Source organism: Dioscorea cayenensis, chromosome 7, assembly GCF_009730915.1.
Source record: "Dioscorea cayenensis subsp. rotundata cultivar TDr96_F1 chromosome 7, TDr96_F1_v2_PseudoChromosome.rev07_lg8_w22 25.fasta, whole genome shotgun sequence".
Taxonomy (NCBI): Eukaryota; Viridiplantae; Streptophyta; class Magnoliopsida; order Dioscoreales; family Dioscoreaceae; genus Dioscorea; species Dioscorea cayenensis.
In genome coordinates, this window is record NC_052477.1 from 30540908 (window position 1) to 30568767 (window position 27860).

General features: G+C 34.8%; 7 protein-coding genes across 14 annotated transcripts; 4 read left to right on the top strand and 3 right to left on the bottom strand.

The window, feature by feature from the left end:
• Nucleotides 1–28: 28 nt before the first annotated feature.
• LOC120265747 (glycine-rich RNA-binding protein 2, mitochondrial-like) lies at nucleotides 29–1967 on the bottom strand. 3 transcript variants are annotated; one of them, XM_039273709.1, is made up of 5 exons: nucleotides 1801–1967; nucleotides 1276–1344; nucleotides 1081–1187; nucleotides 839–922; nucleotides 29–407 (listed from the first exon to the last, which is right to left on the bottom strand). In XM_039273709.1, exons 1-4 carry the CDS (start codon nucleotides 1895–1897, stop codon nucleotides 875–877), a joined length of 321 nt encoding a protein of 106 aa, XP_039129643.1. In that variant the 5' UTR covers nucleotides 1898–1967; the 3' UTR covers nucleotides 29–407; nucleotides 839–874. The 3 variants fall into 3 exon arrangements, with proteins under 3 accessions (XP_039129643.1, XP_039129642.1, XP_039129641.1); XM_039273708.1 differs by having other exon boundaries at nucleotides 31–467; XM_039273707.1 differs by having other exon boundaries at nucleotides 31–476.
• Nucleotides 1968–4091: 2124 nt separating this feature from the next.
• Nucleotides 4092–7760, top strand: LOC120264797. The gene is made up of 7 exons (XM_039272641.1): nucleotides 4092–4195; nucleotides 4302–4403; nucleotides 4509–4513; nucleotides 4622–4720; nucleotides 5872–6429; nucleotides 6993–7255; nucleotides 7349–7760. Exons 5-7 carry the CDS (start codon nucleotides 5905–5907, stop codon nucleotides 7488–7490), a joined length of 930 nt encoding a protein of 309 aa, XP_039128575.1. The 5' UTR covers nucleotides 4092–4195; nucleotides 4302–4403; nucleotides 4509–4513; nucleotides 4622–4720; nucleotides 5872–5904; the 3' UTR covers nucleotides 7491–7760.
• LOC120264798 (organelle RRM domain-containing protein 2, mitochondrial) lies at nucleotides 7705–10049 on the top strand. The gene is given in 5 exon segments (XM_039272642.1): nucleotides 7705–7796; nucleotides 8031–8276; nucleotides 9210–9278; nucleotides 9662–9696; nucleotides 9698–10049. Coding segments are annotated over 4 exon segments (501 nt in total). The 5' UTR covers nucleotides 7705–7796; nucleotides 8031–8080; the 3' UTR covers nucleotides 9899–10049.
• Nucleotides 10050–10622: 573 nt separating this feature from the next.
• LOC120264270 (actin-depolymerizing factor 7-like) lies at nucleotides 10623–11787 on the top strand. Its single transcript, XM_039272070.1, has 3 exons — nucleotides 10623–10769; nucleotides 11024–11289; nucleotides 11356–11787. Exons 1-3 carry the CDS (start codon nucleotides 10767–10769, stop codon nucleotides 11504–11506), a joined length of 420 nt encoding a protein of 139 aa, XP_039128004.1. The 5' UTR covers nucleotides 10623–10766; the 3' UTR covers nucleotides 11507–11787.
• Nucleotides 11788–12688: 901 nt separating this feature from the next.
• On the bottom strand, nucleotides 12689–15730 carry LOC120265344 (putative pentatricopeptide repeat-containing protein At5g59900). The gene is given in 3 exon segments (XM_039273215.1): nucleotides 12689–13192; nucleotides 13194–13313; nucleotides 13507–15730. Coding segments are annotated over 3 exon segments (2502 nt in total). The 5' UTR covers nucleotides 15670–15730; the 3' UTR covers nucleotides 12689–12973.
• Nucleotides 15731–16502: 772 nt separating this feature from the next.
• LOC120265388 (histone H2B.3) lies at nucleotides 16503–17227 on the top strand. The gene has a single exon (XM_039273266.1). It carries the CDS (start codon nucleotides 16545–16547, stop codon nucleotides 16992–16994), a length of 450 nt encoding a protein of 149 aa, XP_039129200.1. The 5' UTR covers nucleotides 16503–16544; the 3' UTR covers nucleotides 16995–17227.
• An 855-nt stretch (nucleotides 17228–18082) lies between these two features.
• LOC120265387 (short-chain dehydrogenase TIC 32 B, chloroplastic-like) lies at nucleotides 18083–27460 on the bottom strand. 6 transcript variants are annotated; one of them, XM_039273262.1, is made up of 12 exons: nucleotides 27337–27460; nucleotides 26141–26955; nucleotides 23961–24011; nucleotides 23755–23852; nucleotides 20701–20888; nucleotides 19635–19866; nucleotides 19481–19560; nucleotides 19212–19365; nucleotides 19046–19124; nucleotides 18779–18863; nucleotides 18649–18695; nucleotides 18083–18502 (listed from the first exon to the last, which is right to left on the bottom strand). In XM_039273262.1, the coding sequence occupies exons 5-12, from the start codon at nucleotides 20819–20821 to the stop codon at nucleotides 18335–18337; spliced, it is 966 nt and encodes a 321-aa protein (XP_039129196.1). In that variant the 5' UTR covers nucleotides 20822–20888; nucleotides 23755–23852; nucleotides 23961–24011; nucleotides 26141–26955; nucleotides 27337–27460; the 3' UTR covers nucleotides 18083–18334. The 6 variants fall into 6 exon arrangements, with proteins under 6 accessions (XP_039129196.1, XP_039129195.1, XP_039129199.1 ...); XM_039273261.1 differs by having other exon boundaries at nucleotides 23755–23857; XM_039273265.1 differs by lacking the exons at nucleotides 26141–26955; nucleotides 27337–27460 and adding an exon at nucleotides 24677–24976 and having other exon boundaries at nucleotides 23755–23857.
• Nucleotides 27461–27860: the final 400 nt, after the last annotated feature.

The following is a 27860-nucleotide window of genomic DNA, read 5'->3' on the forward strand; positions in this document are numbered from 1 at the left end:
AGTTAAATTGAGAAAAGCTGTGTTAGAGAGAAAATGACTTTCAATCCATAGAAGACAATGAAACTTGGTAAAAGTTAAATTTGAGCACGATAGCGACTGACTATTATCATCTTGGGCCTTTATCATTCAAGCAATTCTAATGTTGTGAGGTTTTATAAAGGAATAAAAGCTTAACTATAAATTTATGGCAGTTTATTTTCTAGTCATTGCTACCACTTATGATATTTCACAAGTTGAGCCTCTGTTTTAGTGTTTAACAGCATTCATTTTCCACATACAAGTTCATCAAGTATGGACCATAGTTTCAACTTAACACAAAAGCACAACATAGAATAATAAAATCTGATGCCATTTAACACATCACAAGTGTTATGATATGTTGATCACAATTGAATGGTTTGATTTACCTGAGAATGGCAGATGAAAAGAAGAGATATTGAACTTCAGTGTATTTGCCAAAATCATATCTGAAACAACTAACAAGAGAATTAAAAGATCAACAAATTAACAGTATTCACTTTTATCCGACATAAACATACAAAAAGAGACAATTAAAAATGTAGCGCTTTAGTTCAGCAGAGAGGAAAAGATGATAATGCAAACAAGTAGAAATAAAATGGAAAGGAGAAAGAATGAAAGAATTAAAGAAATAAAAAATGAATCTCTCCTAAATAAAATGTGAAAAAGGATGTTTACGTATTCCAGCTTCAGTTTTTCATGTCTCACACAAATTGGAAGTTGGGCCTAAACAATCTCATTTTATGTAATTGCAAATTTCTCAACACTCACCATAAATTATTCAAGAATTATTTGCTTTTGGATGACAGTTGATGCGTACCTCAAACACTTGGATGACCAACAACAGTACTTCTCCTCATCCTTTGTTTGCATAATGCACACGTATAATCCTTCCTTCCAATGACTACAAAAAAAAAATTATTGATCAAACATTCGCATCAAAGTTAGTGGATGAGATAGAGTCCAAAGCAATTACAATAACATACACTTTGGACAAGTTCTGCAGAGCTCTATGTAATGAAAAACTAACAGAACTTGTGGTTCTGGAACACTGAAATCTACCTGACCATTCATATTATGTAGGGCAGCCATCGCTTCACTTTCAGAATAAAATTGGATAAAGCCAAAACCTTTTGATTTTCCACTGTTTCGATCACAGATCACTTTAACTGTCATAGCGATGCTCTAAACTTATTTAGAAATTTTTGAGGCTGTAGTACATTAAGAATGCAAGATGCTGAAATTCAATGGATTTACCTTCGATGACTTCACCGAACTTTTCAAAAGTATCCTTGAGAACACTCTCATTGGTGTCATACGAAAGACCTGCTTTAATTTTAAAATATCATAGCAACTAACATAAATAGAAACATCATCTCAAATCAAAGATAAGGCATATGTAATTTTCATAACATGGAGATTAAGAACCATCAAGAAAATCAATAAACAACAAGACAAAATCTGAAGAAATTGTTAATAAATAATGCCTAAATCTCACAAATGATATCATATGTAACAAAATTAAAAACCAGATATTCAAACTACAAAGCAAAGCATTCATTGAGGCAAATTATCAAACAAGAACCATACAACAAGAAGGTGAACTCCAAGATGTACCAAGAAAACCATAATCCATACAAAAACAGCTAGATTTTACCATAAACAAGATCATTCATAGTTTCTCCATTAAAGTAATGAATACCAAAATGCATGTTTGCTAAGAATTGATCAATGAAAAAGAGAAGAAAATTACTGAAAATATAGAGAGAAAAAGACGTTTACCCCCAACGAACAGCTTGCTGCAAGATTCTCTAAGCAAAAGCCTCCTGAATGGAAGAACGAGAGCTTGTGAGAAGCTCTTAGCTCTCAAGCTCGCCATTTTCGCAGCCTTGAAAGAGCTCGCCAGGCGCGCTCCCGCCTTAACAATACGAAAGGGCGGGCTTAACAAAATTGACCAAATTACCCCTCCATCCGAAATTCAAAAATCTCCCCCTCCAATTTTTCATTTCAATTTGCTATTTTTTTTATCCACAAGAGTTTTTTTTTTTTGCCACAAGTCCGGTTTCATAAAAGATATCAAAAGGATAAACATATACGGTGATATACCAGTTATAATAGCTTAATTATTTTCTAAAAATTTATTAACTCGAGCAAACATTACATGAGGTGATTAAAGTTCTTCCAAATGAAAATCCACAAAAATATTTCGGGAATCAAACTAAGTTAATAAATCCTCAGTCATGCAACCATGAAAGTAAGAGAAATGACATCCTCTCACACGGACCTATGAACAAAAAATAAGCATTACTGCTATAATATGCATACAATAATTTACATTGCGTGGATGTAAACAATACTTTTAATTTATTTGCAAATAGTTAAATTATAGTTTTTTCCATTAAAAGTCTAATTTTAAATTATCCAAACTCCTCAATCTGGATGGTGGTCATTCAAGATCAGTTAGACTATGGCTAGGTCCAAGTCCTCAACCAAAAAATTCAATTAAAAGTTTATATAGATATTTATTATTAAACCTAAAGTCTTCCATCAAATAATTCACTTAAGGTGCTCTATTCTGTTTTATCAAAAGAGTTCACTATTCTGGGACCCACCATTAAATATCCCAGTCTACATGGCCCATATTTAGATCAAAATTCACAATTAGTCCTTTAACTATATTTAAATAGTTATTTAATTTTTGTTAAAAAAAACAAAAAAATTAATTAAAACAAATAATTTAATGATTACAATAAAGATATTTTTCTGGATTAAAAATAAATTAGCTTTTATGATGTAAGGACTAGAATCACATGTTTTTAAAATTCAAGAATCAATTATGACCTAGCGCTTTCTATTTATAGTCCTTTAATTGTAGTTAAATAGTTATTTAATTTTTATTAAAAACAAAAAACAAAAATTTTAATTAATAAAAAATAATTTAATGATTAAAATAAAGATATTTTATGGATCCAAACGAAAATTTGCTTTTATGATGCAAAAACTAGAATCACATGTTTTTAAAATTCAAGAATCAATTATGAACCATGGTTTCCTATTTATAATCCTTTAATTATATTTAAATAGTTATTTAATTTTTATTTAAAAAACTCGAAATTCTTAATTAATAAAAAAATAATTTCATGATTAAAATAAAGATATTTTTCTAGATCAAAACGAAAATTTACTTATATGATGCAAGGACTAGAAATCACATGTTTATAAAATTCAAGGATCAATTATGAACTATGGCTTTCTATTTATAGTCCTTTAATTATATGTAAATAGTTATTTAATTTCATATGGCAAGAGTCATTGGTTCAAATTCAATAGTAGGTAAACCCGACCGAAACCACCTAGCATGATAGCAAGCACAAACTAGCCATTAAGAGAGTCAAATGACCAAAACATCGGTTGCTTATATTTATTACTTTCATCGATCAATAAACAAAGTATCACCTTTTTCTCAGCTTTGTTTCTTCTTATTTGTCCACCCGGTTTCATCAATTTTAAAAAAATTATTCTCAACTGGTATAGTTAAATGAATGAAATTGTATTAAAAACAAAAACAAATTTCTTAATTAATAAAAAATAATTTAATGATTAGTATGAAGATATTTTTTCTGGACCAAAAAGAAATTTTGCTTTTATGATTTAAGGACTAGAATCACATGTTTTTAAAAGTCAAGGACCAATTATGAACTATGGCTTTCTATTTATACCCTTTTGAGACCAGGTTGAGTGGTTGACCCTTTCGTTTCTTCGTTTTCAAAACAAGAAGTCTCTCGATTCTTTTTTGTTCCCAAATCTTATCCTCTTCGTCTCATGGGCTAGTACTTCGATCTTGCATTAGGGTTTTGCGGATCTCGATCTAGGGTTTCATTTCGTTGGAGGAGCATCGATGATGCTCTCGGTGCTCGTAGAGCTTTTCCACCGGCGTCCGGCGATGATCTTCTCTCCCAGCTCTTACTCTAATCGTCTCAAACCTCTTGAAAAATGGAGTCGTCGTGGTAATCTTAGCTGATAAGGTTTTGATTTGAGGTTGAAGGCTGTTTTTCAAGGGTTTCTAGTTGATTGCCAGATCTGTTTCATTTCTCTCGTCCATTTGGGATCTTCGTCGGGAGATCTGAGTTTGTTTTGCTGGATTTTGCTTCATTTTCTTGCATCATTTTAAGTGCTTGTAGGTATTTGTTTTGCAGATCATTGATTTCGTATTTTGTTTTTTTTTCCCCTTCACATTTTATGATTAATTTTATGATTTGATTGTGTGTTCTGTTGGCAGATAGCATTTCGCCGCTGCTGCTTTGTGTGGGCTGAGTTCATTTCCATCTTTGATCAGAGTTTAGGGCAAGTGCAAAAACTTCTGGCTTTTGTATCTCAGGATCAATGTAATTACTTACTTTCATTCTAAATGCACGTTTTTTTGGGATCTTCGTCGGGAGATCTGAGCTTGTTTTGCTGGATTTTGCTTCATTTTCTTGCGTCATTTTAAGTGCTTGTAGGTATTTGTTTTGCAGATCATTGATTTCGTATTTTGTTTTTTTTTTTTACCTTCACATTTTATGATTAATTTTCAGATTTGATTGTGTGTTCTGTTGGCAGATAGCATTTCGCCGCTTCTGCTGTGTGGGCTGAGTTCATTTCCATCTTTGATCAGAGTTTAGGGCAAGTGCAAGAACTTCTGGCTTTTGTACTCAGGATCAATGTAATTACTTACTTTCATTCTAAATGCACGTTTTCTTCTTCAGTGGAATTATTTTCTATGCATTCTGTCATCTTAATACATTGCTGGGCTACATGCTGATTGGTATGAGAATGATGATGTTAACTATTGCGTGATTACATGCATAGCTTGAGCTTGATTGGAGAAAAAAAAAGTTTGGTATTGAATCAGGTTCTGATTCGGTGGGTATGATACCTTTCCCAATGTGAAGCCAGCGACAATTTTGTCGTATGCCTTTACTTTTTTGCTTTTCTTTGTAGAAGAGTATGTTGGTTGATATTCTTGTTCGCTTTATTCCTTGTATCGTTTTCTTGTCTAATTGGAAGTAATTTTGCTGGTTTTTTTATGGCTAGCTAGTTGGGTGATAGAGTTAAAGTAGCTTCTTTATACAATGATTTTTCAGGCAAAACAAGGATAGAAAGTTAGTATCTTTAACAAATGGCAGCATAAAAATGATAGATAGTTGATAGCCACTTGATTTAAGCATCCTATGATTCTCAGCTTTATTGATTCCAAATTCCAATTGAATTTCAAGTGGTTGTTACCTCAAGTTTTATTTGCAATTCAATGATAGTTTCAAGCTGCTAGGTCAAACGATATGCTTATGCTACTACCATATTTACTGTCTGCAGTAATTGCTACAGCTTGCTAAATAGCCGATTTCATTACTCATCTATTATGCTGCAGATGAGTGGGACTTTAGCAGTATATTTATCTTCTTGTAAAGAATGTTATTGTGGTGCTCTTTGACAATGCATGTACCCGAGTTATGACTATTTATGGCCTATGTTATTGGTTGGCCTTTAAGTCCTTTGAAGAGCATTCTACCTCAGATAAAACAAGTTTAGAGTATCCTTTTCTCTTAGCTTTTAAGTTCCTAGTTTGGTGAATATGTTATACATGTCTTTGAGAATTATTAGCCTTACATGACCTAATAATCTCCCTAGGTGTATAACCTATTTTCTCTTATTGCTGTAATGGGCTCTACTGTAACCTTTTCATTAAGAAAATTGATTCTTTTTCTAGTCACAGTTCAATTATCATATATGATTAGATATGGTTTGGTTTGATATTAATTAGGGCTTTGCTACCTAATCAAGGAGATTTTTTTTTCTGATTAAATGTTCTGACAGCTTTCATCACACTTCCATCACGATTACAACTGGATGGACAGTGCTACTTGTGAGCCTAATAGAAAGTCTGGAGATATTTGTGGTGGTTCCTCTGGACAAGGTCTAAGCTGCAGGGATTCCCTTGTTGCACAAAAATGTTGCAATGCCAGCAATAAGGAAGCAGGAATGTGTATTGCAACTGCAGAGGATCTGAATGTGCGATTCTGTAATGATGAGGTTGCTGCATTGATAGTACAAGAAATAGGTAACAATTTTCAGGGAATGCTGCATATTTGTGATTCTTCACAGCAACTTTCTGGGAACGATGCATCTCTTGATGATGACAAGATGGATATGTCTATTAAAATTAGAATGCTTCAAGAGATGAATAATTCTGTCTCCTTGGATGCAAAAGTTGAGAGAAGCTTGAACAAGTTTCCGACGTTTCCATGCCCCAAAGAGTTGCAGAACTGCTCTGCACCCATGAATTGCAGGAAAGGACTGCTCAGCAGATTGCTAGATGGTCCAACTTCTTCCAAATCTGAAAATCCTGCTTATGCGCGTTCCTTGTCTTTGCCTGTAAGTCATAAACGATATGTGGGGCTTATCTGATTTAGTTGGTATTTTGAAAAAAGTTTTGCATGCTTTTAAAAAGACATTTTGCCAAACTAAATACTTACAATTGACTATTATTCTTTGTTAGTCATTCATATGAGTTAATGAATCATTTTCTATTTTCTGAAGTTATACCTACCATAAATCCTCTTTTAACTTTTTTTTTTTTTGTAGCTCACTAGGTTTGCCATACTAATTTTACTAGTAAACAATAATTTTAATCAGATCCCCAAGTATCAGGTGAAAGAAGCATATATGGATGAAAACTGTTTCTCAATAGACAAAGATTTTGATTCTGCTTGGACTAGGTGATATTTACAGACTTGTATAATCTGTGCAGTGCCACTGATGGTTAATACCACTAAATAGAAATATATTGACGACTAGATATTTTTTTTTTCTTGACTAATTGTCCATTAGAGACTTCGCTTCCATTTTTTTACCTTGCATGCTATGTGGACTTTGTACTAGCTATTCCAATCAACCTGAATTACTTCAATTATATCCAATACTCCTTTTCTTCTCAGCCTTCTTCTAGTCTGGTGTCTGCCATGAAGGGAGGCCGTGAAGAGAATGGGATATGTCTAGAGATGAAGCTGCATGTGAAGTGGGCACCGGAGGTTTATGATCCACCTTCCACCACCATGTCTCACACTGTGAAGAGCCACCAGCACCGGCCCAAAGCCCGGAGAAAGGACCAACAAAAGCACAAGCACAAGGGCAAATCTTCCCGCAATAAACACACTAATAAAACTAATGGTGGCAACAAAGCCAGTACTTCTTATACGAGGTTTCTATTTCTATGATCTTCATCAACTACTCTGTTGTACTGTTTCATTTTGTAAACTCTCCTGACAACTTTTATGTTCTCTTGATTCTCTAGGCCAAGAGGAGATAATGAAGAGTTGCTATTTGACGGATGCTACTCGTCTGAGTTCACCCTTCCCAGTCAAGAAGCCAAATGTGGTAGCAATTTCCTTGGAAACTCACTCACTAAAGTACAACTTTCAACAGCCGAGGTCTGACTAGAAGAGCCGAGAGAGTTTCCTGACCACCTTTATGATGATTGTGGATAAATAAGAAGCAGGCACTCTTATGTGGTTCTGTTCTGGATCTGTTGTGAGCTTGTGTGTTTTGCAGTCTTGAGTGTGACTTTTGAATGTGACTAAAGAGTATAAACTCTCCCTTAATTTAGCAATTAGGATATCATCATATTGTATAGGTTTTCAGTACTTTGGTCGTGACAAAGCTTGTATGGTTGGATTTTGGAACTTATGATTACCTGAGTTTCTTGAGCTGATTGCGAGTTTATAAAACTGGTCACAAAAATGGTATGATTCCTACTCTTTATTAGCATTTGATACGTATTTGTTAATTTATAAAAAATATAAAATTAAGCTTTTAATCAAGCGAAATTGGACCAGATCGTTATCAATTTTTTGTTTTTAAGAAATTAAAAGACAAAAGCATTTCCCATAAACATTTATTAAAAAAATTAAAAATTTTTAAAAAAATAAATAAATTATATATCAATCTCATTTATTAAATCCCCAAATTTTTCTCAGGAGGGGTTTAGGGTTTCGCCCGCCGACCTTCGTAGGGAGTTCCTTGCGCGATGGCTCTCTCATCCTCAGCTCGTCTTCTCCGCCGCGCCCTCAGATCTTCCCCTTCGTTGTTTCCCGTTCAATCTCAGGCTACCACCTTGTCCACCTCTCCGACACGCTTCAGCTCCTCCACTTTGTTTGGCGACGATGATGCTGCCACTAAAAATCCCCCTCCTCCCCTCACCACACCCAAGCTCTTCGTGAGTGGTGCGCTTCTCGCTCTGTTTCTTACTTCATTGTCCATTGTTTTTGTGCAAGATGATTGCTATGACCTTTTAGTTAAATTATTTGTAGCTTGAGATGAAGAACAGATGATCACTTTCCAATTTCTGTGATGAAAAATAACTAAACCGAATCAAAAGTTCTGATTTTTTTCATTTTTATATTTGGTATTCAGTTAGTATCCTTGAAATTCAGCTATTGATGGATCAGTTCTACTTAAAATCACTAATAAATCACTATCTTGATACTTTTTTTTTTGTTTATGTGAATTGTAATATCAATGGCACTTGGATTGAGTTGTCGCATTTTTATTCTCAGTATCCTGATTACATGATCATATTCTCTTTGTATAATCATGGTAAAACTGAACTTCTTTCTAATTTTGAGGAGCTCAGTTCATTTTCATTATATATATATATATTTATTTATATATTCTTCTTCTTTTTTTATTTGATATGCTAGATGCTTTTAATAATGGATGTCTTAGTTTGAAAGCAAATGTAAACCTCTTAGGATTAGAATATGTTTTTTCATGATCTTTCCCAGAACTAGCTTTTAATTATCAACATCATGATTATCTTGTATTGACATTATTAGTTTCATGGTGTTTTGTTTTATGATTTTATTGAATAACACTGTAGTTGCAACTTCATTCATTTCGCATTCCATCACTTTGGTTTTTAATTTAATTTAGACAGAAGAAGAGAATTGTCTCTCTGGTTAAAGACTGTTTCCTTATTATATAACCTTTTCCTTGCTCAAGTAAATTAGGCAATCATAGTTTCACTACAGAGCTTCTATCTTTGCCTGAAAAGAAACTAAAATAATCATAATTTTATTGTACATGTTTACAAGAAATTATGAACTTGTATAGTCAAACTATCTCCCTGTTATTTAACATTTTCTTTTGTAAACCAGGGCTTTCAAGATTAACCACTGATGGAAAGCTGCACGACGTATTTGCTCAATTCGGTCAGCTTGTTGAAGGTATAGCAGACTCTGTAAAACTATCCATATCATTATATTCATCTATATATATATATAGACAATACATCTTCTATGGACATCCCATTGTTAAGAAATCTATGAACATCCAATTATCCGATGTTGAATCACGATGCTGACATTGATAAACCGTAATACTGTTTTAAATGGAAATTACTAAACGGAAATTACTGTCTTTTATGGACGTCTGTTGATAAGAAATCTATGGATGTCCAATTATTACTATTCATTAATGCCAACGATCACGGTCGATAATGGACGTCTATAGACTTTTTTTAATCTATAGACGTCCATAGAGGAATGGTCTTTTTATATATATATATATATATATACACTGAAACTACTGCACTTGTGCTAATTTGCAGCTAAAGTTATAACTGATAGAGTCTCTGGGAGGTCGAAAAGGGTTTGGCTTTGTTACATATGCAACCATTGAAGAAGCCGAGAAAGCTCGAGAAGGTATGAATGCCAAATTCTTGGATGGATGGGTTATATTTGTCGATCCGGCGAAGCCTAGAGAGCGAAAACCACCAGCTCAACCAGAGCCAGTCTCTTCTGAAACTGGTTTCAAAGTTAATAAGACGATTGGATGGTGTGGATAATTGCTATCAATGATTCACTATTTTACTATGAAATGAAATGAGATTGTGTGCTATGATTGACATGTTTAATTTCATCCATTGAAATTGAAATGCTGAATATTAACAAGCTTTTGTTATACATTTTTCTATTTAAGTCTGTTATTCTGGTTAATTGAGGAAATTGTTGTTGATTTTTAACCTATAAATTACAAAAGGTTTTACATGTAAACTGTTGGCTCTGTTTTTAATTCTTTGAAATTTATTGAAAATAAAATATGATTATTTTTATTTAAAAACAAGATTGACTAGGCAACAAATCAAAATGAGTTTTTAGTTCATTGGCCATATCACGGAAGTTAGAAACAAATATCTTCTTAAACCTAATTAAAAATAATGTTAACAACTCATATCATCCCAGATTCTTTATTTTATCTACTACTGATTCTCAATTCTATTCATTGACAGAAATGAATAGATTTAGCGTAACTAGTAACTTGTAATTTAGATAACTTTTTATTAAAAATAATAATTTATATTTTTGTTTTATAATTTATCCTTCATAATTTTATTTTTATTCTTCCATAATAACTCCTGAAAATCAAATATCCCATAAATAAATAAATAAATAAATAAAAAAGATCAACACGCTCGTTGTGGGCCTTACATACCACCAACCAAGCCGAAAGGTCTCTTATTTATTATTTATTTTCCTTTTTATTCTATTTATTATTTATTATCTTTTTTATTCCATTCCTTCTTCTCATCTCCCCCGAGCCTTCCATCTCGGGTCCCTTCTCTCTCTCTCTCTCTCTCTCTCTCTCAATCCCTCCTATATTCTCTCTATCGACGCCGCCATCTCTACGGTTTTCGTTCGATTGGATCTGCGAAAATGGTGCGCTTTCATACTGATCTTCTTGTATCTCTCTCTTTGATGCCAGGGCTTGTGATTTTTCCCTTATTTTTAGCATCTGATTCCCGATCTATCTCTAATTTTGTTGAACCATTGGAAATTTTATTTGCTCAATGATCTGATCGTGTCTTTGTGATTTTGTTTCACTAATTCTCATTCAGATCTTGATCTATAGTTTTGTGTACAGAGTTCTTTGTCTCAGATCTTTGTGGTTGTGTTGTTTGTTGATTTCACAGGCCAACGCGGCGTCTGGAATGGCTGTGAACGATGATTGCAAGCTGAAATTTTTAGAACTGAAAGCCAAGAGAACATACCGTTTCATAGTCTTCAAGATTGATGAGAAGCTGAAGCAAGTCATCGTAGACAAGCTCGGAGAACCAACCTTGGGCTACGAAGACTTCACCGCCAGCCTTCCTGAAAACGAGTGCCGATATGCAATTTATGATTTTGATTTTGTTACTGCAGAGAATTGCCAGAAAAGCAAGATCTTTTTCATTGCATGGTAATTTTCCTCTCATTTGTTTGCAATGTATCAATGTCTAGTGTCTTATTCTAATTGTTTTTGAAGGTCTCCTGATGTTGCAAGAGTGAGAAGCAAGATGCTTTATGCTAGTTCAAAGGATAGGTTCAAGAGAGAATTGGATGGTATTCAAGTGGAGCTGCAAGCCACTGATCCAACTGAGATGGGTATTGATGTGATCCGAGGCCGTGCCAACTAGTTCTTGTTTTCATCGTCTGCTTTCATGGAGGTTTGATCTTTCTGCAAGATTGTTAGCTTAAAGTGCAATGTTTATAGTCTCTTTGGTTGGTTCCAAGATACTATAATATGACTTATCCTTTCAGGTTTAAAAAGAAAAAAAAAAAAGGAGAAAAATTGAGTTCTGCTCTAAATTTGGATACTTGATGTTGCTTTTGTTATTCTTTGGTTATCTATGCAACATGTCTACAAGGTGGTAGTTTGTAAGAAAGTGCTGTTTGTTGCTTGTGGTTTGTTTCTGAACTTGTGTGTTGTGTGTGTTCTTGGCTATTTTGTTTTTGAAATCATATTCAAGCAATCTATTCAACCAAAATGGTTCTTTTCATTTCATCAGAGGCTGTGTGAACCAGTCCTTGTTCTTGTTTTCTATAATTGAGGTTTGATCCTTGATTATTGTTAGCTTTAACTGTAATGCTTGTACGTAGTTTCTGGGATGGTTTGAAGATACCATATATGATAAAACACATTGGTTCTACTCTAAATTGTCTTTATTCTGGACGGATGGTGTTGTTCTATTGGTTTGTCTTTCTAAAACTATGTGAGTTGAGTGTTTGGCCATTTTGTCTTACATTTCTAAGAAACTACAAATCATTATGCTTTCCGGAGTTTGTTCTATGATTTTCAACTTAATTTGTTCTTGTAGCTTGTGAGGACTGATAAGTGAGAAATTGTTTCTACCCTTGAAGACATGAATGTTTGGATTTGGAAACTGCTTTTCTTGTGCTTCTTGTGTGTTACTTGATGATTTTCATTAGACTTTTTAGAGTTATGAAATTAAGATTCATTTTGAGGTCATATAATAGGAACATGATCAATCTCTTAATTAAGCTTTATAAGAATATTTTGGGGTTTATGGAGAAGTTTAGGAAAATATTTCCTTCACTTTCACATAAAGCTTTTGTTTCTTGGAGTGAGAAACATCTTTTCCAGATAATATATGGCTATGTTTCAGTTTAAAAATGAATATATAAATCTTCTTAATCTCGGATAATTCACAACTACATGAAAAGTTCAACGCCAGCATAATCAGAGAAGACCCTTCTCTTAAAACTGAAGAAAAATCAAATCAAAATTCCTCAAAACTAAACATACACATCATACCATCATCATCAACTAATTAATTAAATCTGATCATTATATTTCATGAAAATTTCAATAAATTATAGTATGACAAAACTAAATAGAAATACACTTATCTACATTTCCTTATGAAGGAGGACACCAATAATTGGTCGTCTAGTCTTCCTTCTCTCATTCTACCAGATCAACAGAAACATATTTGCCAGCCCTCCACAATTACTGACCACATTCTCAAGTGAGTTATGGGTTTATGCTAATATACAACCTGGTAATTCCCATGTCTGTCAAAATCCTTCATCAGAATTATGTTCATGGCATCAGAAAAGCACAGTTTGATCATCTTAAAAAGTTAGTCTGGTTCTCTGCTTGCACCCTTTAAACATGTTCCATGAATAAGAGCAGTGTACGTTGCCCAATTTGGTTTGACATGGCTTCTGATCATCTCATCATGCAATGCGAATGCCTGGGCAATCTGTCCATTAACACTACAACCATGTATCAACAAGTTGTATGCAAGAGTATCAGGCTTCAGTCCATGCTTAACCATCTCATCCCAGAGCTCCAAAGCTCTTTTTCAGGTCACCAGCTTTACAGTACTCATGAATAACAGTAGAATAACTAATGCAATCAGGAAGCACACCATTGCCAGCCATGTCTGCAATGAGCTTTACTGCATCTTGCCTTTTGTCCTAATCTGCAGAAACCTTTTAATCAATATGTTATATGTCACAGTATTAACTAAACATTGCCTGATCAACACCTTGTGAAAATTCAGAGCTTTGGTCGTATCACCTTCACTTGAGAAAATTGTCGAGAAAGCAACCGTATGTTATTATGTTCGGCAGAAAGCCATTGACTAGCATCTCCTTACAGAACACCTTAGCTGCATTGACAAATCCCCGCTTTGCATAAGCTGTTTATTAGAACAGTGTACGTCACTGCATTTGGATAACATCCTTCTTGAGCCATTTTATCCCACAAATGAAATGACATGGCGAAATTTCCGAATTTGGAGTATGCATCAATTATGCTTGTGTACAATACATTGTCCGGTTTAATTCCCTTCCTGATCATCTCCTTTAGCATGGAATTCGATCTTACTATTTCCTTCTGTTTTAGATCTGCATGTATAAGAATGCCATAACAAACAAGATCCATCTCTAGTCCTCTTCCCACCATCTCTTGACAAACACTATGCGCATCACTTACTCTTCCTTCCCTACAGAATCCATGAAGAAGAGCACTAACAGACATGTTATTCAGCACCCTATTCTCACTATGTAAATCATCGACAAACTCCTTAGCTTCCAAAACTCTACCAGTCAAACAATTGCCGCTAATCAATGGCCTGTAAGTATAGTTATCAGGAACAAGACCATTCTCAACCATTGCATCATATAACTCAAAAGCTCGGACAGTATTTCCTATCAGGCAGTATCCTTCTATCATAACATTGTAAGTCACTTCATTTGGCATCACATTCAATTCAACCATCTCATCAAACAACTCAGTCGCCTTTTTCATCATATTAGCGCGACAAAAACCATTAATGATCGCTGTAAAACTACGAGTATTCCAGTGTACACCGTTTTTGGGCATCTCATTGTGAAGCTTCAGTGCATTATCTAAATCTCCTTGCTTACAATACCCGGTTATCAATGAAGTATAAGTGGCCGCATTCGGCATCAATCCTCTATCTTTCATTTCACAAAACAAATGCTCAGCTTTGGTCAATCTTCCAAGTCTACAATGCCCATTTATCAGAGAATTATATGAATAAATAGTGCCTTTGATGCCCTCCTGTTCCATTCTACCAAACAGAACAAGAGCATCATCAATTTTCCCGTTCTTGCACAATGAATCAATCAATATCGAATAACTTACGTCATTAGGAACCAAACCTTTCTCCTCCATCTTCGCAAACAGTGATTCCGCCTCTTCGAATTTGCCATTCTTACACAAAGAATTCATAAGTGCATTATACGCAAACAAATTCGGTATCAATCCAAACTTCCCGAGTTTATCAACCAAATCAAAAGCCTCCACCACCCTCCCTTTCCTCCTCAATCCTTCGATCACAGCCGAGGAAGCAGCCTCGCTCGGCACGAGCCCGTAATTCAACATCTCTCGCACCATTTCCACTGCAACACCAAACTCCTCCACCTTGCAAAGTCCTAACACCAATGTACAATAACTCACTACATCTGCCTTCAAATTCTTACTTTGCAATGAGTTCTTCACTTCAAGTGCTTCAAAAACTTTTGTGCACTTGCAGAGACCATGGAGCAACACATTATATGGCACAATGCTTGAATTCAATCCATTCACCTCCATGTGGCAAATTGTTTCTCTAGCCTTTACAAGATCCTTCAATTCACAAAAGCTCCGCACGGCAGCAGTGTAGACGAAAACATCAGGCTGAATTCCCAACCTAAGCATTTCATCGAACACCTGTGAGACAAGATCAAAACGCCGGATTTTCAGCAAACCATTCATCAAATCACTGACCGTTCTCGTCTCCGGGACCAATCTCGATCCAAGCATCAGCTTGAGAACCCCGAAAGCGTCCATGGCCATGCTGTTCTGGAGATAGGCTTGGATTAGGAAGTCGAAAGGAGAGGTGGAGGAGAAGCGGCAAAGGTTGCGGGATTTTGAAAGAGCGTCGAAGGCGATGGCGGGGGAGGTCCGGCGAGAGACAAGGGAGTGGAGAAGCGATGAGGCTGGCCAGTGGAGGTTGGCGCGGAGAAGGGAGAGAGTGAGGATGGAGAAGGAGAGTGGGGAATGAGGGAAGCGGAGATGGAGCCCGAGAAAGTTGAAGAAGCGGAGGAGGAGGCGGGGATCGGAGTCAACGGTGCGGAGGAGGAGGAGCTCGATGTGGCGAGGTCTGAGGCGGCCGGAGATGAAGGGGTTGGTGAGGGATGCGCGCCAGCTCTGCTTAGAATGGAGGATCGAGTGGAGGATCTCCACAAAGCCCTCATCGCGCTCGCCGGAGAAAGAGGCGGAGGAGCCGGCGACGGTTCGCCGGGCGACAAGGGTTGGTTTCATCCGAAATGGAAATGGATGGAAACGGCGTTAGTTTCCATGACGGATATCAAAACGTTTTCGCTCGTAGTTTTCTTTGGATTTTTTTTTTTTTCAGTTTCCCTTGGCTCCCACCGCTGTAAATTAATATTTTCTCCTTAATAAAATTATTGATTGATTAAAAAAAAAATTGTTCGTAATATTTTTACCAAGATATAATAAAGGTAACACTTAATTTATAATTTGAAAAGTTTAAATAAAAACCATGGTTTCATATAGTAGTGAAAATATTATAAAAATATTAAATGAATAGACTCAAGGTTAAATTTCTGGATCGACAATATTATTGCGGTACTATACATGCACTAAAAAGTACTCTCTAGAGTTTCATGGCATGAAAGGTTTATTTAATTATTTAAATAATTATAATGTATTATTGTATTTATTTAATCTTTGACACCTTTTAATTCTTTTTTTTTTTAAAAAAAAATTGAATTGTAAAAAAAATAATTGATGAAATTTTTCTACTTGTTATTTTTTTTATTTCAAAGTAATTTAGATATTTTATACTTTATGTCGAACCCGACCCAAAAAAAAAAGTTTGAATTGGCAGAGAAATTTCAAAGATTCCAGAGTGACAAACTAAGAAAATAAACCTCCCCGCCAATTCCACCTCATCAATCCGAGCTAATTATAACACCCAATTAGCAAAAGACACCTGTCACCTCTAGTCATCATCCAAACCGTCTGATTTCTCAAAACATTAGCCATGTCATCAATCCTAGAAATTTTCAAGATCCAATCAGAATCGATTTCTAACTACTATAAATAAGGGACCAAAACCCTCATTCAATCCCACAACTTGAAAGCGCTTCATTCTCAATTCATTCACGATAACAATGGCGCCGAAACCCGCAGAGAAGAAGCCCGCCGAGAAGAAGCCTTCAGAGGAGAAGGAGAAGAAGACCGTGGCCGAGAAAGCTCCTGCCGAGAAGAAACCCAAGGCCGAGAAGCGCCTCCCGTCGAAGGACGCCTCCTCTGGTGACAAGAAGAAGAAGAAGGCCAAGAAGGGGATTGAAACCTACAAGATCTACATCTTCAAGGTCCTCAAGCAAGTCCATCCTGACATTGGGATCTCTAGCAAAGCCATGGGGATCATGAACTCCTTCATCAATGATATCTTTGAGAAGCTCGCTCAGGAGGCTGCTCGTCTTGCTCGCTATAACAAGAAGCCTACCATTACGTCTCGGGAGATCCAGACTTCGGTGCGTCTTGTTCTTCCTGGTGAGCTTGCGAAGCATGCGGTTTCTGAAGGGACTAAGGCGGTGACGAAGTTTACTAGCTCTTGAATTATCCGATTTCTCTAGTGTTTTGTTTCGTTGGTGTTGCCCTTTTTATCTTGTGTAATATAACTAAGCTTTGGGTTGAAAGATGATGTCTTTTTGCTTAAAAGTGTCTCCTTTTCGTTATTGTTTTATTTACGTGAGTTGGTGAATGGTTGGTTATTGTTGGTTTTGGGTTACCATTCTTATCTGGTTTGTGGGTAGTTTATAAAATGGTATCACATGGATTAATGTGAGGATAGAACTATGCTTTGATTCGCGTGTTGATTTATGGTTTGAATCTTTGTTGATTACTTGATTACTCATGTAGTTTATGTTACCTTGTTGCATCAAATTCAAACTAGAGCAAATTTGGCGCAGATAGAAGGAGATGTATTAAAGGTACCTCTTTTTATAAAGTTTGAATATGTTGTTTTGGAGATTGAGAGATATATGTGACTTTTTTGAACTTTTTGTCATATTTAAATTTGATTGATGTATTCTGGCTGGTTTGTCACTTGATGATGATTTACTAGTAATTGTCGAAATTAGACAGAATTCATGCTCTGGTTGCTATTTGATTTGTTATGAAACAAGATGCTAAAATCTCTAATGAAGTTTTTCTCTAAAGCCTGCTTCCTCTGCATTTGCTGTTTTGTTTGTTGGCACATTGCATCACTTTGTTCAGTAAAATACTAAACTAAGGTTTCGGTTGTGCTGCTTGATTTTGATTGAGTTTATATATATAGTAATCTTCATCATACCTCTGGTTCTTTAGGTTGCATATTTCCATTGCACGGCATGTCTTCTAAGAGATATTGTTCTATATATGCATGTGAAATAGAAATGAATTTAGATGAAAGATAAAAAAAAAAAACCAACAAGGCCACAACCTTTTCTTCCCTTTTCAAATGGTTAACTTGTCCCTTGGTACTAATAATGCTAATGTAAAGCTGATCCCTTTTGACCACTACTAGTGGTATTTTCATTGCTCTAACTTGAGTCTATGATGTATTTTTATGGTCATATTAGTTGAATTTGTGGGAATGGTTACAGGTTACCTTCCTATGGCTATGTGCTTCTTTTCTTCAACTTAATAAATGTACTTGAATGTCTGGATCAAACACATGTGCTGAGTTTTCATTTCATGCTAACAATCTTTAATTGCAAGTGATTGTCAAAAGTTACAAACAGTGTTATGCCATAATCAATCAGATGCAACTTTGGGAGAAATATTTTTGCAACATAAACTCGCTGAAATATGGTAGCCAACATAGAGCGGAAAACTGAAATGCGTAATACAATTCATATCAGCAAGCAATGCTTATGTTCTATAGAAACTTCACAGCCTAATATTAATTAGATTTTCACCGAGTTAATTGAACCAGCTTCTCGCTGAAGTCCCACAGTTTTTTCGCTAAAATTTTGTCTCGAGCAACACGACTCGGTGCCATCAAATTGCAATCAAGCAAGTATTTTCCTGTCACACCCTTGAGGCTTGGATGCAGTGCAACATAGCATGTAGTGGATGCTCCCTGCAAACATATGGTATTCATTTTCAATTAGATGAGCATCACTGTCAATCTCTTTGCATTTTAGTTCGATCTTTCAGTAATATGCTATTAACTATTTCATTGCTATCTATAAAAGTATACAGTGAGATCAATCCCTGTTGCCGTACCTGAGGCACATTCTTCCAAAAGAGGTAAGTGAACACCATCAGAATCCCTGCAAGGAAAATCCAGTTTGAAACTCATGTAAACTCCACAATGAATATTTTGAAGTTGAAGAACATAGTGAAGAGCATGTACTCATAAGATTCATAGAATGTCTCATCAGGTTGGTCATAATCAGCCCTGGATGGACAGAATTCACAGTGATATTTGCACCATCTTCCTGCATGGCATTATGTTAGATTCTGTAAATTTTGATCTATAATACTAGGACAAATAGATCTGCAAGGTTAAAAGTTTGGTCAAAAAAGTTAAATATCTAGTTTTTTTATTTTTTGTGTGACTTAATTAGTTATTTTATTTTGTATTGTTACCATTTTAATATAGATTTACAAAGATAAGTACCTGTAGACGTCTTGACAGCTCACTTGCATGCAATATGTTTGCCAATTTAGATTGTCCATATGCCTTCTTATCAGAATATCTGTTGAAATCATGCATGATATCAAGAACCAAGACGTTAAGTTCATGTTGAATAACTGAAAAGTAAATTGATTTATTATTAACGTACCCATCTTGTTCATTGAGTTTATCAAATCGTATTCCTTCTTCATAAGTATGAAGGTGTGCAATAGATGATAGATTTACAATTCGTCCCTCGATCCCTGTGGCTTTTGCTGTGCTTTTCATTTTGTCCAGGAGAAGGTTCGTCAGCAAAAAATGTCCTGATAATAAGAATAGAGCAGAGCATATCTATAAATCTTTAGAAAACAAGTTGTTCATTCAAAACTCAAATTTCTTATGTTGCTTCTCAGGATCTTGATAATAAGATGGGCTCACCGAGATGATTTGTGGCGAAATGCATCTCAATTCCATCCTCTGAAAGTTGATAAGGGCAGAACATAACACCGGCATTGTTTCTGAAGAACAAATGAATCAGAAGACAGTCACAAGAAAGACTTAGAAAATAACATCAAGCAACAGCAGGATTTACATCAAGATGTTGAGGGGAAGATTCATCGCAATGAAACTGTTGGCGAATGCACGGACAGACTTCAATGAGCAAAGATCAAGTTTCAATAGATCGATGCGAGCCGTGGGATTACTTTCAAGAATTAAGTTCTTGGCTTCATTAGCAGCATCCATGTTCCTTGCGGCTATAATAACATGAGCTCCACGCAATGCCAAAACTCTCGCTGTCTCTGCACCAATTCCACTTGCTCCTCCTGCATCAAGATGACAAATCACCACCTTTGATTTTCTATTACAATTACAAATCTTTTCTTCTTCTTTGATAAACCAGTTAAAACTTCTAGTATTGATTCTTGCAGTCGTAGGGGACCATTAAACCAGTGAAATTCAAGACACTCATTATTATCATCATTCAGGTAAAAAAAAAACTACTGGTTTACAGTTTACTGATAAGAAATTATTTCCAGAAAAAGAAAAGGACACCGTGACACTGGTGCAGTAAAAGATTCATAAAATGTGAATAAAAAACAGTAGCAAATGAATCATAAGAGAAAGGCGATAGCAAGAACAGAGCAATCACTGAACTTCATCATCGTTTTCACAAAGAAAGAAAATTTAGCTGGGATTGAATCTAGAAAACATGTAGAAAGTGAAAGAAGAGCAAATGAGTAAACCAAAGAAAAAAAAAACATGAAAATGAATCAGAAAACATGATACCAGAGCTCAACAGGAACCCAAAAAAAAACAAAGTAAAAAGAGTAGTGTACCCGTGATGATAGCAGTGAGGTTGGAGGCATCAATGCCCTCACAAAAGATTCGTAAAATGTGAATAGAAAACAATAACAAATAAATCCTAAGAGAAAGGTGATAGCAAGAACAGAGCAATCACTGAACTTCATCATTGTTCTCACATAGAAAGAAAATTTAGCAGGAATTGAATCTATAAAACATGTAGAAAGTGAAAGAAGAGCAAATGAGTAAACAAAAGAAAAATAAAAAACACGAAAATGAATCAGAAAACATGAAACCAAAGCTTAACATGAACCAAAAAAAAAACCAAAAAAAGAAAAGTAAGAAGAGTAGTGTACCAGTGATGATGGCTGTGAGGTTGGAGGCATCAATGCCCTCAGTTACCTGCTCGGCAGTAGAAGCTGATCCAAACCCACTCGGCCCCGGCAAACCAGTGATCAAAGAGAAAATTCCCACCATCTCACTCTCTGTGTCTCTCTTTCACAAAGTGCCTGGTAGTCAGTATTCACCAAGGCATGTAGTAGTCCTTATAAAGAAAAGAAAGTGAGAGAGTGGGTATTGTACTGTTGTATTAAGCGTTGAAAGGTTGATAGTTTCTTGGTTTGTGAGGGCAAAAGTAAAGGTTATGGAGTCAGTTGCAATGAGGTGGTAAAATGTATATGTTATGTATAGTATTAAATTTTTTTAAAAAAATAATCAATTAAATATTTCAAACATACATTTTTTTTAGTGTGTGACAATGTGGACGGTCACCCTACACATTTTTTATTATTCTACCTAAACTATGCATTGGAAAGTAATTAAACTCGCAACCTCCCATATAAGATTTAAATGTCTTACTAATTAACTATGATTTGCACAATTTTTCATATATATATATATATATACAAAAATGCACACACTTACAATTTAATAAACAATGACTCCACAGAAAGGAGAATTAGTATTTTATTCTCATGTCAAGCTACAAGTTAACTGTTCAAATCCCTCCCAACTCAATCCAAAAATTGAGAAAGAATGGTTATGGCACTTAATTATTTAAATATATATATATATATAAATAAAAAAAACAAAAAGCAAATTATTTGTTTCTGGCCGGAAAGCAGAGTTCAAGCAGTTCATACATGACTAGTAAGCAAAAGAGCATGTTTCTGTCAAATAAACAAAACTAGATTTGTACTTAGTTGTAACAAATGCCAATTGTCTTTTCATTACGCTTTAAATATAATTTATTTATTTATTTATTTATTTTACGAAAAATAGCATGTACTTGTCCAACCACCCACTCCCCTGTATGGCTGTATCATCCTCAATTATCAGTATCACTCTCTTTAATGCTGGTCAATAAAATAGCTCCAATGCCTTCAAACTATGATTAAAGAGTTTCATCCAATGCCGCCTAGTTGGCACTACTTGAAAATGATGCTAAAGTTATGCATTCAATTTGTTGGAAAACAAGATAGAATAAAATAAATACATTTTTTATTTAAAAATTATGTTGCTGAAAAAACAGATGGATCAACAGATTGGACATGTTAAAGCAGTCAATTGCTTAATAAATTTAGTCATAATGCAACAGCCATTCAATTAAATCAGAATAATTAAAACAATACAATTCTACAAGATATAACTTCATTGATCTAATTTTCCTTGCAGTCTTTATTATGGTCAGATGGTGAGATAATAACAGATATTCATAAAATGATTTAAAAAAATCTAAATAATTTGATAAAAACGACATGCGCCAAATTGTAAACATATATTAATATAAAGGTCATTGTGTATATTCCATTGTGATTAAAAAACCAAATAAAAATAGAATTTAGTCAAAACTATCCTTTGTAAAAAATACTTAATTTTGATTATTTTAAATAAGCCTACAAACAGGAAAAGTGAATCTTTATAAACATATATATTGTAAAAATATATGAATATAAAGGTCAGTCTTAAATTGTGATAAAGAGCCAAACAAAAATAGAGTTTCAAAAGTAAAAATTATCCTTCTTCCCAAAAACTTTATTTTGATTATTTTAAATAAGCCTACAAACAAGAAAAGTGAATCCTTATATATATAACAAAAGTGATGTGCGCATGTTAGTCAAAGGCGTGCATGTAACCAAATATTAAACATTCAACCGCGTGTTCTCACCGGACAACACAAAATTTGTGTTACAAACCTACATGTCACAACCTGAGACTCATTATCACCATCGGATGGATGCAGCAGGTGTCGAACTTATGTAATAAAATTTTCATACTAACACTCTTTGTACTGGAGCTAATGTTGCTGGATTAAAAACTGATTGGCTATAAACATAATTTTATAATTAAAAAATAAACTATATATTTTTTAATACTAACTGCACTTGCCGGACTTCACCCAAACCATTCACTTCCAATCAATGTACTAAGTTTCCAAAAATATCTTGCCAATTCTTTTTTGATAAATTTGGATAAGCTACACACCAAACCCTCAGCCTTAAATTAAAATGCCAATTCTCTTGCTTGCCGAGCATGTATCTGTCTAATTTAAATCCACAAATAGGCATATTCTATTTGCAGTTTAAAAAACATTGAATTATTGTTTGGATGATTAAGTATAGAGTGACAACAAGAAGTGAAGGCGTTTTGTCCTATTGTCCCTGTCAAAGATGCATCACCAATTGAATCTGCATTCACTGATGTGGGGAAACTTCCACTGACCAGATCTCATAATGTATTGAGATTTGTGCACAATAAGATCTTATCGAACCCACTAATCCTAATTCATTTCATAAGCTGACAAATCTAATTTAAAGATAAATTAAGAATGCAAATTTTGCAAGTATACATCAAACTTAAATATTGATTAAACTGATACAGGATAGGCCCAAAACCATGCACATGCTATTGAATCAGTCTCCTGTCAAAATGAACCCCACCAAGCACCTAAATTTCCTCCTAGTGTCTTTCATTCATGTTCCTAACTTTATTGCTAATATGTACTGTCAGAATTTACAGGATTGTCGATAAGGTGAAGAAGTTTGCATCTCTCTAACAAGCTACTTTGACAAACTTTAAGTCTTGTAAAAGCACTTCAAAGTGAAGTGCTTATTGTCATAAACACATCAGTGGACACCATAATATGTGTCCATATGGTGAAAATTAATATTGAAAATCTGCCGTAAACTTTTCTTGTGAAAGAAAAAAAGAATCAAATCAATAAAAATAAGCAGAACTTTAAGATTGCTATATTTAATTATGCAGATTGGATTGCAACCATCTTTTACTGTGAATAAGTAAAAGAACAAAAAAATTAAAAAAAAATAGAGCAAGAAGTCAAAGGTTCTGCAATTTCATATGGTGGTTGGAGTAAATGCAAAGGTTTGAGCAAGATAACAAAGCATACCTACCATTATAAAAGCAAAGTATTAAGTGCTTGCTTTGTTAGGTGTGGGGTTGATCCACATGAACTGATAGAAGGAAGAGAGACTTTATTAAACTTTCAGTCCTGTTCTACACAGCAATTGCAAAAATGGAAGCAACATCAACTATTAGCTTGAATTTGTCACACCTCATATTCTCATAATTGAAATTAGGAAGAAAAAGTGAAGCATACCAGGGTTAAACCAAACCTACTTCATCTGATACGCCATTAAGGATCAACCCCCTGCACATGAAATGAGAGTGTGATTACACAAATGTTCCAGTCTAACCAATGTAGCCTTTGTATGCGGAGTAATGATAAATCTAGTGTGAGGTCCTTATTTCGTAGAGGCATCCAAGTGGGGACAAACATAGCCATACAAAGATCCATTTGATGGATTTTATCCTGGGGATTCACATTCATTGTTGTCATAGTTTTATAGTAGTATTAATGGCAGCTGTGTCTATCAATGATTCACCTCTTTATTGGCAAAATAAAGAAGTTCTATGAGCCACAGTTAAAACATGAAACGAGATTTTACACAACCACAGTAAACAAAGCTCATAGTTGATAAATAAATTAATAGGTTGAGCAGATCTGACATTTGATTTCCTCTTAATCAGGTTTCTAGGTCATGCTAGATGTCATTCACATGCAACCACCTGGAATCTTTTATAAGTAATATTACTGTAAAGCACTAAAGAATTATCATTACTTAAGTCAACACAAAGTTATTGGCCAATAATAGATTTCAGCAAACCATAAACACCAAACAAGGCCGCTGAAACTGATGAGCAAGAGGAACAAAAGGAAAGGCACATAATTAATCTTAGCAAGAGTGAATAGAAACAATGATTGCAAATTTATATCAACTATGAGTTTGATGCATCAAATAAATTTAACTATACCTTAAAAATCAAGTTGAACTTTTGGATTTCCATGAAAGTAATTAAGAAACAGCCAATCCTCGCAAAATTTAGTAATGCCCCAATGCATGCAAAATTTCAACTATGGTATTTGTGGTCATGGTATCTTCAATAAGTTTCTCAGCTGCCTGTTGAGATAATTCAAAGGATTTGCCTACACTTTGCAGCAATTCAGTTATCTCTGCCTCCCCCATCATTACAAGAGCTATCAATATGGATCTAAGATAGTGCTAAGCACTTTCAATCAGAGACATGCAATGATTCACAAGTCCTATCTCCTCTCCAAGGCTGCAAAAGTCAGATATTTTGCAAGAAATAAGAAAGAAATCTAAAGCCATCCCAACAATGAAGAGTTTGTGGCACTTGCCTCCTAATAAAGTAATAAGTGGTTGAGGGTTCAAGGCATGTCAGTGTCAAAATGGCTTGTCAACGTTTTCTCAAAAAAGTGAAAAAAGGAAAGAAATCTAAAAGATGAAAAAGACCAAAAACTACACAAGCATCACATGTGAAAATTTTAAACATTTTTAAATTTGTGGAGACAGTGGAGGCAAAGGGGAAAAAAGCTTTTCTGGTTATGTATTGTGAAGGGCCGTGGTTCAACAAAATAAAAAGTAAAAAGTAGGGAAAAGAAACCTGAGTATACCTTCCAGCACGAATTTTTCCATCCTTTTCTGTGGTCTCATATCATGGGCTTTAAGCTCAAGTTATGCTTAATGACACCAAAAAATAAAGATAAATAAAAAATAAAAAATTATAGTGCTTTTTTACAAAAGGTATGCAACCAAAATAGTTTAGTATTACATCAAATAATAATATTACACAAAAATTGATGTACCAATCCACTTGGGATTTAGAGAGAACGGTGTGGATCAACTAGAATAATCAACAGGCACAGGAAGCAATGGACTAGCAAGCCCAAATGTAAGCCAGCAATATATCGTCTTACCTGTGTTGCTGCTAATGGTGGGCAATTTAACGCAAAATATCATGTGCAACTAACAACACAAATAGGTCTTGAGGGATATCTGCAAAAATTCATGAAGTACGGAGATAAGGTTCAAAAATTTCATTCACACTGGTTAGGATTGTCCATTGGCACCAAATAATCAGCAAAAGGAGGCAATGGAAATAGTAACTGCGCTGTGGATAATGGAATATGCTCCTTTGCAGATTTAAGAAAATACCTAACTATAACAAGTTTGTAATAAGATTCTCACAAGGTATAAAAAGCCCAGATGGCAAATTGTCCATCCTATTTCTTTAATGTACACTGTTTTACAGTTAATTGGAAAAACAAAAGTGTCAGTTTCTTACAAGTTTAAAGCAGAAATCAAAACTAAATTCAATAAAATTGAAGAGAATCAATTCTGCAATTACAAGACAGAACTCAACAGAAATAAATTAAATAGAGGATTGATAAAAAGGGTGCTGATTGATGGAGGTTACCTTCTGGTGTATGCACTCATCGACTGAAACTACTGCTGGCTTCAGAAAAACAAATCATATTCAGCGTCACCAATCCGCCTATCCTCGGAATGAAGCTTAGCAGCCAGGGTAAACCTACTCTGACAGACAGTTAAGTAGCAGGCCAAGTACTGAACTACTTTGTCAGTTAACTCTTTGTATTCAGCCACTAATGTGTTAGCACAATCCAAAGCGCATATTTTATAAGGGAGACCAAATCATCTCTCTCATGTGCATAATCAAACCTAAGGGTTTCTTCCCATTCTCGAGCCTTCATAACCCCGCCTCAGTCAACATCTGCACAATAATCCAGAGCAATTTAGCAGCCAACTGAAATTCTTCTCATAGGTTAGTTGCCAATTAAAGAACTTCATCTTTGCAATTCAAGGATCCCTGCTACAGTAAGAACACCTCTCCAGTATCTCTCATGCTATCATCAGGTTCTAAAGCCACCTCCTCAGCTTCAAGGTTCAAATAAGCTTCCATACTCCTCCATTCCATCATGAACACCGCACATTATAAGCAAAAACATGTATATCTAACTTTCTAACTCAAAAACTAAAATTCAATGCTTGCACTGAAATGACATATGCAAGGTGTGACCATTAAATTCATTTAGGTCAGAGGCTCCTGTGAACAGGCACATCAGCAATAAGAAAAATCTAAAATTTAGGGAAGTACCTTATAGAAATCCACGCACATGACCTAATATTTCCTGTAAAAAACTTCTGCTCACCATTCTTTTTTCAAATTGCTTGAGTTTCACCTGCTTCAGTTACAGTATTCTTGATGATCCCCTGAATCAATGTTCGAGTTACAAACACAAGATCAAGACATACCTTATACCTTACACAAATCAAAATTTCTACTTTACATTACTGAACATTTTCAGCTAGCATTTCAAGAACCATGACTTCTAAAACACACTGCAAAATTGTTTGATGTATGTCTACACCAATGGAGGAACACCGACACACAAAGCACAACCATGGGTTCTGCAAACTAAGTTGGTCTATGACAATGGCGTAACACTCAAAACACAATCACAACATTCATAAACAAATATCAATCTTTGCTTAATCTATAACAATGGAGGAAAACACAAAAAAGTTCAACTTTGATCATGATGCTACCATAATTCTTCCACTTTTTTAACAATTGAAGTCAATGGTGATCACCTGAATGGAGAAGAAGGATTTCATGATCGGATTGCATCTTGAACTCCGATGAGAGCATCTTCAGATCGAGAGCGAAGAATAGCGCCGAATTCGAGAATTGGCGGGTTAGCGTTGCTTTTCGCGAAGTTTAGTGAGATTTGGGGGATGATTAGTGATAAAGCCATAAAGGGTGTAAAATGTAAATTTATAAAATTTGAATTAATGATATTTTAATTGGAGTGAAAATTGTTTGAAATTATTTTTCAGTCCTGGATTTTCTTTTAATAAATTAAATAGTCCTTACTTATTTTTCCATACACCACACCCCCAATAAAATTTCACTATTGTTTTTATATCTATAAAAAAATAAAAATTATTCATAAAAACAATAAGAGAGAGTAAGAGATTTCATAAACCATTTTGCATTATATCTATCTCAAATACTTGATAAATGATTTAATGAAGTTGTAAATATTGAAATAATTTGTTACACTTATATTTGAATTGAAGTTAAGACAATTTTTTTTCCTATAAACATTGACAAG